The sequence below is a fragment of the Petaurus breviceps genome, unplaced genomic scaffold (assembly GCF_028583685.1).
Source record: "Petaurus breviceps papuanus isolate PSGF00001 unplaced genomic scaffold, PetGlider_PUasm1.0 90564, whole genome shotgun sequence".
Taxonomy (NCBI): Eukaryota; Metazoa; Chordata; class Mammalia; order Diprotodontia; family Petauridae; genus Petaurus; species Petaurus breviceps.
In genome coordinates, this window is record NW_027187275.1 from 3,130,689 (window position 1) to 3,142,912 (window position 12,224).

At 38.2% G+C, this 12,224-nt stretch overlaps 1 protein-coding gene across 1 annotated transcript in view; it reads right to left on the reverse strand.

Moving 5' to 3' along the window:
• Nucleotides 1-12,224, reverse strand: part of DPYD (dihydropyrimidine dehydrogenase) — a 1,126,518-nt gene that overhangs the window by 916 nt on the left and 1,113,378 nt on the right. The window contains exons 22-23 of the mRNA XM_069063397.1: nt 4,635-4,775; nt 1-828 (exon numbers count right to left, since the gene is read on the reverse strand). The exon at nt 1-828 is cut by the window's left edge and continues 916 nt beyond it. Coding sequence (XP_068919498.1) covers nt 658-828; nt 4,635-4,775 — 312 coding nt within the window. The 3' untranslated portion in view covers nt 1-657. The remainder of the gene's footprint in view (nt 829-4,634; nt 4,776-12,224) is intronic.

Below are 12,224 nucleotides of genomic sequence, written 5' to 3' on the forward strand. Positions count from 1 at the left end.
GTGTGTGTGTGTGTGTGTGTGTGTGTGTGTGTGTGTGTGTGTGTGTGCGCGTGCGCGCGCCTAGTACAAAGCAGAAGCTAGATTTTATGTTGGCTGGGAGTACTTAATCCACCTTTTATAACCCTATTTAAAGCTTCCTTTCTTTTCTTTCCATAGTAGAATAACTTGCTTCATTTGTGCTTTATGGAGCTAATTACATTTTCGAAGAAACAGTGTTAAAATTAAATGTAATTTTTAATTATAAAATGTTTCCCCGGCAACGGTTTTCTTGTATGTTAAATTGCACTTTGTTCCAAAATACTTGATTTCACTTACAATTAGGAATTAAAGACAGAGCCCAGCACAGGGTAATTTGGAAACTGGAGCATTAATTGCCAAAGAAAAGTTAATGTTTCTCGACAATGGACAGAATTGACAGAAAACATCTAATTAACCAATGGATAGCTTACGTCTCACAAAACTTTTCTCTGAAAAAGAATCATTAGAATTTATGACTATGTGCAGCCTGGCCATCAAGGTTATTATTATTTTGTTACAGTTACTATTATTATTCCTGTTATTTTTATGCAGAGAGATTTAAAAATAATGATCTAATTAGAAAACATATCCACTTCCACTGGCGACTTTCAGTTTGACACGACTGTTAAACTAATCACCTTAACACACTGGATTCACAGCTAAGGGCAAGCCTCTCTTTGGTTCGTAAGGTGTTGTCCTGGTAACCATTTTGATGCAGTCAATAATCGGGCAGACACTGAGACACAGAGTACAACCCGTACAACTGTCGTTGACGGTGGGCAGGTGGGTGTTGGGATCAAACTGTATAGCCTGCAAACAAAAATAAATGGTATTGATGTCATTCTTGGGAAAGGTCAGGCATGCCACCCATTTTCTGCACCAGTATCATGGCTAGAGAAGCCCTTGCCAGAGTGTGGTAGTGTGACTATAGCAACAGTTTAGCTGCTAGGAAAAAAAAAGAGAGATAGGGAGAGAGAGACAGAGGGAGAGAGGGAGAGGAAGAGAGAGGGAGAGGAAGAGAGAGGGAGAGAGACAGAGACAGAGAGAGACAGAGAGACAGACAGAGGGAGAGTGGGAGGGGGGAAGAGAGAGAAGGAGAGGAAGAGAGAGGGAGAGAGAGAGACAGAGACAGAGAGACAGAAAGACAGAGGGAGAGTAGGAGGGGGGAAGAGAGAGAGGGAGAGGAAGAGAGAGGGAGAGAGAGAGACAGAGAGAGAGACAGAGAGACACAGAGAGAGAGACAGAGACAGAAAGAGAGACAGAGAGAGAGACAGGGAGAGAGAGACACAGAGAAAGACAGGGAGACAGAGAGAGAGATCCTCTGTATTAAAAATATGAGGTTAAAAATTCTTTAAGGGTATTTTCTTGCGAGGAAACATTTCTCAGCAACATTGTGGTTCACCAGTTGTATTTGTTCTGAGCAGGGGTCTTCTCAGTTCTGGAGGGTTCTTGTCTCTGGGAGTGTGCTCTGCTGCTCTTATGTGACACCCCCTGCCCCCTTCTTCCCTTCCTCAGAAACCCTTTTATTCTTTTCATAATCAAATGGAAAGAAATAGACATGGGAAACACACTGCTGGGTCACCAGGGGCAGATTCCCTTGGTTGTTTGGGTACAGCAGGTACCTACTTCGAAAAATGTATCTTGGGGTTTTTGAATATACAGGGCATGGTCTTTCTATGCTCCCAAACTCAAAGTTTCATAATCATCTTCAATATGAAAAATTGTTACATTTTTCAATGTCAAAAAAATAAAATATTCTCCTCCAATTTAGAATCAAGGTTTGTCTTTTTTTGGGGGGGGAATTGAAAACAAAAATTAGTTATAAATCAAGTAGATCTATTCCAACAGTAGGAGAACAGTGTGCCAAATCCTTTGTATGTAAACAACTCAGTGTTTTTAACTTTGTGACTATAAGGTAATCTTATACGAACAGCAAAGTACCAAAAAGAAGCTACTTGCCATCATATTATCTGTTTTCAAAAACATATGTGATACTTGTTGATTATTTGTTTCTCTTTCAAAATATACCTGAACCTAGGTTACATTGCACTGAAATTCATTCTGGTAGATATTTTAACCTTTTCTCTAAGATATTTCTTCCATGGAAGTAGTTTCCATATTTTGTAAGATGAAATTTGTAGCAGGGGTTTAGAGAAAGAAATTTTTCTTTCAGTTTTTTCCCCCTTTACATAAAAAGAAATCCAGGTGACATCTTTGAAGGGACTAAAAAGATACTTCTGTCTTAGAAATCTCATGCTTTGAAAATTTCAGACACACAAAACCTTACATTGAGTTGAAGATTTAAAATTCCGACATTTAATCCTTTCGAGATGGCAGAGACAAAAGGACTTTCTATGAAGAGTCAGTTTTTTATGCATGATTTTTATATTTTCTCCATTATTACTGAGACTCCATTATGTAAGTTATAGTAAAATTCTAGTGTTTGATGAGAACAAAAATGTCTACATCCAAGGCACAGAACCCTCTATTTTATGACTTTAGTTAGAAGTCTTCTAGACCTGCCCACCTATACATTGTTAATTCAGAATTGTCTGTGACATGATTATTATTATTATTTAAGCTATGTCCACAAAAAAACCCAGACTAGAACTTTTTCAGCAAGAGATAAGAAAATGAAGTACTGATATAGAAACTGAGTGACAGAACTGATCTAAAAATACTACTAAAGTTGCAAAAAAAACAGATACACACAAGTTGATTAAATTATGATCATAAGAAACTGGAAAATAACTTGTAGATTTAATCATTATAATTAAATTAGTAATAAGCAAAATAATGCAGGAAGCAAGCTGTATCTAACCTTTTGATGTAGTGACTAAAAAGCACACTGTAGACATTACCAGTAGGATATTATTCATTTGCCTAGAAGTCATTTTCCTCAGACAAGTAATATATTTCTAAGATCTTATTTTCCTTTACTCCACTGTAGCTATAAGCCCAATTATGTTGTAAAACATTCTATTAATCATCATATTTGGGGCATTTGTTCTAGCATTCTCACACCACCACTCCAAAAACGGTCTCTAAAGGAAATTCTTTATCCCATCCATCCAGGCATGCCATACTAGAAAATGTTAAAACAACAACATAGAGACATAAATACCTTGCATTCATATGCAGACCCTATGCAGGGTTAAACATTCTTTTTTTTTTCCTTTTCCCTCCTGGGGAGATAAATATTCTAGACCTGTGATTTCATCTATGATGGACTCCCAGTAGGGAAATTCCCTCTGCCAAAGGAAATTAGTGACTTCTCTAAGATTATTACATCCTCAGGCACAGGATAATAGATCTAGAGTTTAAAGGAACCCCAGAGACTATTTTTTTTTCCAACTTCCTTATTTTATAGAGGAAGAAATAAAGGTTAAGTGACTTGGCTAAGGTCATACCAGTCATAAGTGTCAGAGGCAGGATCTGACTCCAGGTTTTTTGAATGTTAGCCAGAGATCTCTTCTATTGTATCATGTTGCCTCCAATATTGAGAGGTTATGTGACCTGTCCACGGTCACACAGTCAGTTTGTGTCAGAAACAAGCCTTTACAGAGTTTTTCCAAGGCCAGTCTTCTCTATCCATCATACTATTCATCCTTTATCATAACATAGCTGGTATCAAGAATAAAAGGGTTAATTCATATTATTCCTCAATCTTTGCAGATAAAATAGAAGTCTACGTAATGCTCCTGAAAGGACAATTAGAGTTTCCTGAGATCGACTGCAACCTAATCCAGAAGAGACTACAGGGAGTTAAATGGTTATTTGCTTCACTACATTCTATTCTTATCTGAAACCAGTGTCCCTGGGGGTCTTCCTATAGAATTAGCTCTCTGGTAAGAAGGTAGAACACTGATTCAGGAGTTTATGGCTACCTGCAAGGGACAGCAGTGACCTGGGAGCACCGCAGAATTATTTATCTATCTTTGAAAGTTGCAAAGAGAATCCCCATGGAACTCACCTGTCCAAGTGACAAGTAAGTTTAGGCTCATATATACCCTATTTAGGAGTTCAGTAAAAACTGAATGGAGAAGAACCCTCTCTTAGTCATAAGGGTTAAGCCAAAAAGGCAGCTGATAGGAATCTTTAGGTCAATAATACTGAGGTTCACCAATGAAGCATTTTAATTTTTTTCAATACTAGTAGCCACCTGTGCCTTTCTTGTGGCCTGTGTTTCTCCTTCCTATAAAATAAGTTCTGAGGGGCGGCAAGGTGGCTCAGTGAGTAAGAGCACCGGCCCCAGAGTCGGGATGACCTGGGGATCAAATCCGGGCTCAAATACTTAGCACCACACCCAGAATAACTGGCCGTGTAACCTTGCACAAGTTACTTAACCCCGATTGCTTTAAAAAAAAAATAAAATGAGTTCTGCTTGCTACTGCTATTAAATTATCATGCTAGTATACTTTGGATGATGGCTTACTTAGTATTTTAAGTTATGGCTTCCTTCCTTAGTGGCAGCTGAAGAGGATGGGAAGATACCCCAGAGTTGAAACTTGGTGCATCCATTTTTAATCACATGCTTAATGACAGGATTCTTTTTGTCAACACATCCCAAAAGACACTTCCCTGGGTCTTTTGGCTAATTTTGTCCATGTTCCTACCTGGTATCCAGAGTCATTGCAGGTCATGTAGCATTTCCCACAGTTAATGCACATTTCTTCATCAATCGCAGCTACAACATGCTCTATTTTGCTGAGTTCATCATATGTTCCAATGTACTGCAGTGCTTTCCCAATTATGTCCTAGAAATATAAAGCACTGAATCACTCAGAATGTACATTTTTGGGTATTTCCAGTTCTAAATGAACATCGCTTTGAGTTTTAACATAATGTCACTGGTTAGTAACACAGGAGGTTTGGGGTGTTGTACTTTACATTGCATGAAGGAGATAAAATATGTTAATGCTCATAAAAATTCAGAATATAGTTACAGCTAAATCTCTGTCTTCTGCAAAATGGGCCGTCTACATATGTAGCTCAGAATGATGTGAGCTCATTGTACTGGGTAGCTATTCTTCTGTGTTATCTTGACCAGCATCCCAGGTCTCCCCTGGAGGAGACAGGACACTTTAAGGAACCAAGAAGAAAGATAAAGAACGATGGCTAATGTTTTCATTTTAATGGACATTCAAATATATAGAGAAACAGATAGATGGGAATAGGGGAAGAAATTCTATATGTATGAATGTCATAAATTTATTTCACTGTTTTAGATTCTAATTTTCATTTAGCACAGCTATCTGGCAATACACCCACCTGTCACATCTTGTTGCTTAATTATCCAATTCTAGAAGAATATATTTCACTATTAAAATATTCTAATTTATGATAATAAATTAGGCTGATCCAATAGTCAGATCAGATGTGCTTTTACATTTAAAGAACTAGGTTTTTCTTCTTTCACGGCTGAGGATTTCTAGGCTGTTATACATTGCTTTGTTCTTCATATTAATTGGAAGTATGCTTTAATATGTAGAGCACAGACGATGTTTCATCAACAATAAAACACACTTTGTTTCATAAAACAAAACAGACGATTGTAACAATGTTTGTCAATGCAGGGCACTGTCAAGATTTTCTGCTTTTGTTCTTAAGTTTTAAGAACATATTCTTTAGTTTGTATTCAAAGTCCATTTTCTAGGATACTTGACTTTAGCTTAAAACAAATGGAAAATAGCCATCTTGGCACATTTTCTCTCCTTTTTTTTATGGAATTCTTTGCTCTTCTCTCATGGCCTTGACTCATTATCTCTTAATACTTTTTTTGAACTCTAAATGACCATGTAGCATTCCCATGACTAGCAATGATACAGCTTTCAAACTAAAAATCAGTCAATACTGATTAATCATCTACTATGCCTCGAACATTGTGTTAAGCCCTGTGGATTTAAATACAAATAATAATAATAATACTAATAATGATAGCTGATATTTATATGGTCCTCTAGATTTGTAAGGACCTTTACATATTTATCATACATTGGCTTGATCAGCCAGTCAGACATACTGTACTTGGAACCTGATAGAGTGATGTCATTTTGGTTTTCTATGAGTATGGAGAGTCGCCAATCAATGTACACATAGGTCTACACATACATGTGACACCTAGCATTTATATAGCACTTTAAGGTTTGCCAAGGACTTTAAGTATGTTATCTCACTTGATTCTCATGACAACTATATGGGGGTAGCTGCTTTTATTGTTCCCATTTTATGATATTGAGGCTGATATTTTAACCTAGGGGTTAAAAAACTAAGTGAACATATGAGGCAGGACTCAAATCTTCCTGAATTCAAATTTAATACTCAAGCCCCTGTGCCACCTAGCTGCCTAAAATAATCCCTCTTCTCAAGGAATTTCCATTCTAATCCAATCTAAACCCTGGTTTCTTTAGGGAGAAGAGGGTTTAATTATTGTATAAGAGTGAACCCCTCTAAGGGTAATCATGGCTAAAACTTCCTCACCCAGTAGCCACCACTAGTAGGCAGTGAGCCTCTGGTTAACTAAGATAGTTCTTGGATAGTAGATATAATAGAAAGCCTCTTCATCTTGGAAGACCCTACTAGAGCTCCCACATGTCTTATAGCTTGCAAGAATCAAACAGGATCACCTCTACATCACATGCATGGGTAGGGGACTTTGGTGGCACCATTTACCAAAAGTGTCTACCAGTGTCAGAGAGAAGGCACAGAATCCAATTGTAGGAGGGACTCTTTAAAATTCTCAGTCAATCAACTGACAAAAGTTTGTCTAGCATTGTACTAATTGTATCTACCTCTGGAGTAACATTGGTTTTTCCCACTGAGATCCATGATCATACAACAGATGAGAGCCTAAGTCACATAGAGCAAAAGTCTCAACAAAGAATGCACACTGCTTAGATTATGACATTTAGCTGTATATAAGTATTGAGATAAAAGGCATCATCAAGGAAATTTCATGCACAACAAGTCCAAAACAGAACCAAGTATATCCCCCCTAAAAGAAGTATGGTGTTATGAACAGGGAATTACCTTTGGAGCTAGGAGGACAGGTTTTCAGTTTCACCTGTGACATTTAATGGATGTGTGTCCTCATGCAAGTCACAGAAACTTTTAGCACTCTAGTCAATGCTTTAAGACAGTAAATTGCATAGAGGGTACTGACTTGAATTAAGTAGTGGGAGTCTCTTCACCTGGTCCCTATCCTTCCTCCATCTCTTCTCTTAAACCTTCTCTTAATCTAAACATTCCCATTTCTATGAAGGGACCACTGTCATTCAGGTTTAACCCCTAAACTCAACATCCTCTCTTCCCCTTTCTCTACTCTGGCCATATTTAATAGCTTGCCAAGTTGTGTTAATTCCACCTCCAAAACACTCTTGCATTTGTCCCCTTCTCTGAACACCACCCTAATCACTTTATCACTTCTCATTTTTAGCTGCTGCAACAGCTTCCTAAATGGTCTCTGTGGCTCACCTCTGTTTTCCAATTCATCCTCCACAAAGTCACCAAATTAATATTCCTGAAGTACAGGTGCGACCAGGCCACTCCCCTATTCAAGATCCTTTTTTTTCTCTCCCAATTTCCTTTACGATAAAACAAAAGCACCACTTTTTGGCATTTAAAGTTCTTCACAATCTGATTCCAACCTATCTTTACAGGTTGATTTCACATTATTCCCCTTTGTGCAGTTGACATTCAAGTCAAACTGACTTAGTGTGCTATTCCTTGTACACAACATTCCACCTCTTGCCTTCAGGCTTTGCTCAGGCTGTTCCTCATGTGGAATTCTGTCCCTTCTCATCCCGCCTCTTGAAGTCTCTGGATCCCTTCAAGGCCCACTTCAAACAGCATCTCCTTTCAGAAGCCTTTCCTGCTTCCTATAGTTCTTATTGCCCCTTGAAACTAGTTTGTTCCTTTGATATATGTGCAAATGTTGTTTTCACCCAAAAGAACGTAAACTCCTTGGGGGAACAGTATATTGTCTTCATCTCTGTACCTTCAGTGCTTATTAGCACAGTGCCTGGCACAGAGGAGGCATTTAATAAAATTATGCTAGGCTGAATTGAAATGTGCTTTGAGGTTTGTTAAACAAAGATGATGGGCATGCATCACGGTCACAATCTGTCAGACCTCGATTAATATTGTCCAATAACCTTGTGGAATATAAATACACGAAGTGACTCTTTGGCTATGAAAGGCTATGCCTGATTGATGACAAAACAACCTGTCATTTCAGTAAAGACATTGGTCAAAACAGTCATTGGCTGAACTGGTCCACTGTTTGACATGATGAGTTGATTCAGTCAAAACGATTACATAGATTACCCCACTGAGTCTCATAAGCAGCAAAGGGTGCTTTCAGAGAAGGAAGCCAGCATTTCCAGCTCCCTTTCTTGAAGGAAGTAGTTACAGAAGAACAGAATTTTTCAGAGTAAGGAAGGACTTGCAGCCATCTAATCTACCTCAAACCTGAAAAAAATAATCCTTACTACAATGCCCCTGACAAATGGTCATCTAGATTTTGCTTGAAGTTGCCTAGTGATGGAGAAATCATTGGTGCTTGAGGCATCTACTTTTAGACAGCTCTAATTATGTTTTTCCTTATATTTCCTTATATCATATATCCTTATATATGAATTTGCCTCTTTGGACTTTCCACTTCCTGGATCTATCCACGAAGGCCAAGAAAAGAAGTTTAATCTTTTCTATACACCAGTCTTTCAAGTACTTGAAGACATTTATAATGGCCCTCCTGAACCCCTCCTCTCTCTAGGCTAATCATTCCCAGTTCTTTCAGCCAATCCTCATGTGACATGGACTCAAGACTCTTAACTATTTTGTTTTCCTCCTCTCTTCCCCATCTGACCAGTGTCCTTCCTAAAAGGTGGTATGTAGAACTGAGCACAGTGATTCTATGGTTGGACTAGTGTGGAGTAAAGAAGTATTATTACCTCCTTGTACCTAGAAACTACTCATATCATACTCATGGAGTGTAGCCTCCAAATGCATTAGCTCTCTGGCACGCTGTATCACTTTACTGTCTCATAATGAACAATCCACTAAAAACCACAGATCTTTTTCAAACTGTTGTCTAACCATGACTCTGCCATTTTGCATGCGTGAAGTCAGTTTCTTGCATTTAAGTGTAAGACTTTTTATTTGTCCCTATTAAATTTGATCTTATAAAATTCATCCCAATGTTCTAGCCAGCCTGTCAAGGTCTTTCTGGACCCTGACTCTGTCAGCCTGTGTTAGCTGTCCCTCCTAGCACTGTGTCATTGGCAAATCTGATAAGCGTGCCTTTATCCAAATCATGGATGAAAGTGTTAAGCTATACAAAGCCAAGGGCAGATCTCTGGAGCATTCATTGGAGACCTTCTTCTATGTTTATATCGAACCACTAGTGACTACTAATGGTCCTATGCTGCCTGAGGAGGAAAACTTGCCTCAGATTGAGAGCAAAGCTTGAGGAAAATAAGTTATTAAAAACATTAGAATGAGATGTGAAATTAAACGGGCTAAAAACATTTGGAATCTCTAGCTCTTATAGCTCTGTGGTATGGCAAAACTTCCCCTTCATCATCCAAATTTTCTAAGGGAAATTTCCATACAGTTATCTGAAAATAGATATTTAAACTTAAAAAATAATGATGATGACAATATAATAGGTAAAGTTATACTTGCATTAGGTATTAAAATAAATTATTCTTTCACATGGTTGAAAAGTCTACACATTGGCTAAAAAACATAAAACCTTCAAAGAGCATTGAAAGGCTAGATGAGACTCCTGAGCACAAACCTTGGATCTTGGAATCAGTTGAAAGACATAGAATCAGTCAAGCACATATGGTTAGACAGGTCCCTATTGGGACACATACCTTTGGAGACTAGGGAAACTAGCAATCATTATTCAGAGATGGGTGTGGATAATTGAAGGTTGAGAAATTTGTTCCAGGCATCTCTTTTGGGGGAGAGCCCCAAGAATAAGTTATGCTAAATTCTACACACTGTAAAACGTCCAATTTGGAGGAGAGGATGTAGAGGAAGGAAGATATGTATCCTCATCCATCTGTTCAACACATGTTGTCAAACTCATATTATGAAGTGCCCTAGGATTCAGTCTAAATTATTTTATTTAACTAATTATGCTAAATGGTTCATTCTTGATTTGGGGGGATCCCTAGTCAATTGATTCCTTGGCATAAATAACCAAAAACATTTTAGACATTAACATCTTCAGTATTTCTTGGGAACCATGAGTTGTTGTTAAAAGGTTAGTACTGAATTGGGAGAAGGAAGAGGGGGAAAATCACACCCTTTTTGAGTTATGCTCATGCTTAAACATTTTGATTAAATATGAATTTCTATGCTTTTACTAGCACTACATGATGTGTCATTTCCTGAAAGTTCAGCTCAAGGTAAATGGATATAAAGGATAGATAATATTTCACTGTAAAATGGTAATGGATAAAGATCCTGGGTTTGTTGCCAGGTAGTACATAGTACATACAATCTCAGGAATGGAAGAGGCCTTCTAGATGAAGAAACTGAGACCAAAATACGTGAAGTGACTTTCCTCAGCCTTAATAGTTAGAAGGCAGGAGAAACAGGAATGTAACCCAAGTCTCTCACTTTCCAAGCCAATATTCTTTGCCTGTGGCATCAGGGCATCCAATATCTCTCCCAGTACCAGAGTTGGGTTACCCTAAAGGGGTTGGTCTGAGATATTCTGTACTCTTCCAGTGGGCAGGGAGGCACAGAAAAGCATATGCTGGCAATAGAAGTAGCTTGATTTCTTTATCTACTCCATCAGTTTCTAGAAAAGCTACTCTTGGAAGACGAGCCTTGATCTTTCAGCCAAACAATCACTAGGTTCTCCAGCCCTGATGCAACATGTCCTTCCTGAAGACAGCACCAGGGAAATTGAAATTATATTGTTATTGAGAAATAGGAAAACTATTAAAAGCTGCTAGTTTCTTTATTTTTCTGAACCCTTAATAATCATAATTCACATCATTATAGCACATAAAGGTTTACAAAGTGCTTTCTTCATGACAGCTTTGTGAAATAAAAAGTACAAATGTCATTTTACAGATGGGGAAAGGAGGATTCAAAGATGTTAAGTGATTTGTCCCTTATTCCTACCATACCTACCATCAATACTCAAGATAAATGATTAGATGTTCTTTGATTATTTCATGGATGTAAATTTCTCTCTCTCTCTCCCTCTCCATCTCTCTCTTACTGAATTGTTAGCTTCTGGGGGATAGGGACTCTGTCATCCATATTTTTTATTTCACAAAATGCCTCATGGGCACTTATAAACACTCTGAGCAAGGACAGTACTTGGGGATAAAAAGATACAAATAAAAGCTAACAATATATCTCATTTCCTATGTTCCAGGCACTGTGCTAAGTGCTTTTTACAATCAGCATCTCATTTGACACTCACAACAACCCTGGGAGATAGATGTTATTCTTATCCTTATTTTATAAATGAGGTCACTGAGGCAAATAGAGGCTAAGTGACTTGCTCAGGATCACACTCCTAATAAGTGTCTAAGGTAAGATTCGAGCTTAGGTCTCTGCAAGTTCAGCCCTTTATCCACTGGGACACCTAGTTGCCTTGAGATGGTAATGGTATTAATAAGAACTTCATCAGGCATTTAGAAAGAAAAAAAAGGAACAATGAAGTCTTTAACAGTTTTAATTTTCTGAGAAATGGCCTCCATGTTACAGTCATACCCACGGAAGAGATGGTAGGTGAGAAATCTGAATGCTTGACTGAAAGACTAGTTCAAACAAGAGGGAGTTGGATTTGTGGGGCACTGGGGTACTCTCTCTGCGGCAGATGGGGAATAATGCACTGAGTGAGCTGAGAGGGTAAACAAAGCAGTGTCATGGAGTTTAAACTATCGAACAGAGGAGTCTGTACAGAGGCCAGCAGAGAGAGAGGAAGGAAGAAACGAGCTAAAATAAACAGATGGGTGGACAGAGAAAATATTAAACACTAAGACAGATAACTCAGGCCTTACAGGAAAAAAAAACAAAGAAAGGCAAAAAAAGCAAAAAAAAATAGATTGTGTAAGTAACTGAAGAAACACTGGAGGCAAAACCAAAAAGGCAATAAAGAGTCCTCAGATGGCAGTACGGAAAGTGGTGTGTGTGTGTGTGTGTGTGTGTGTGTGTGTGTGTGTGTGTGTGTG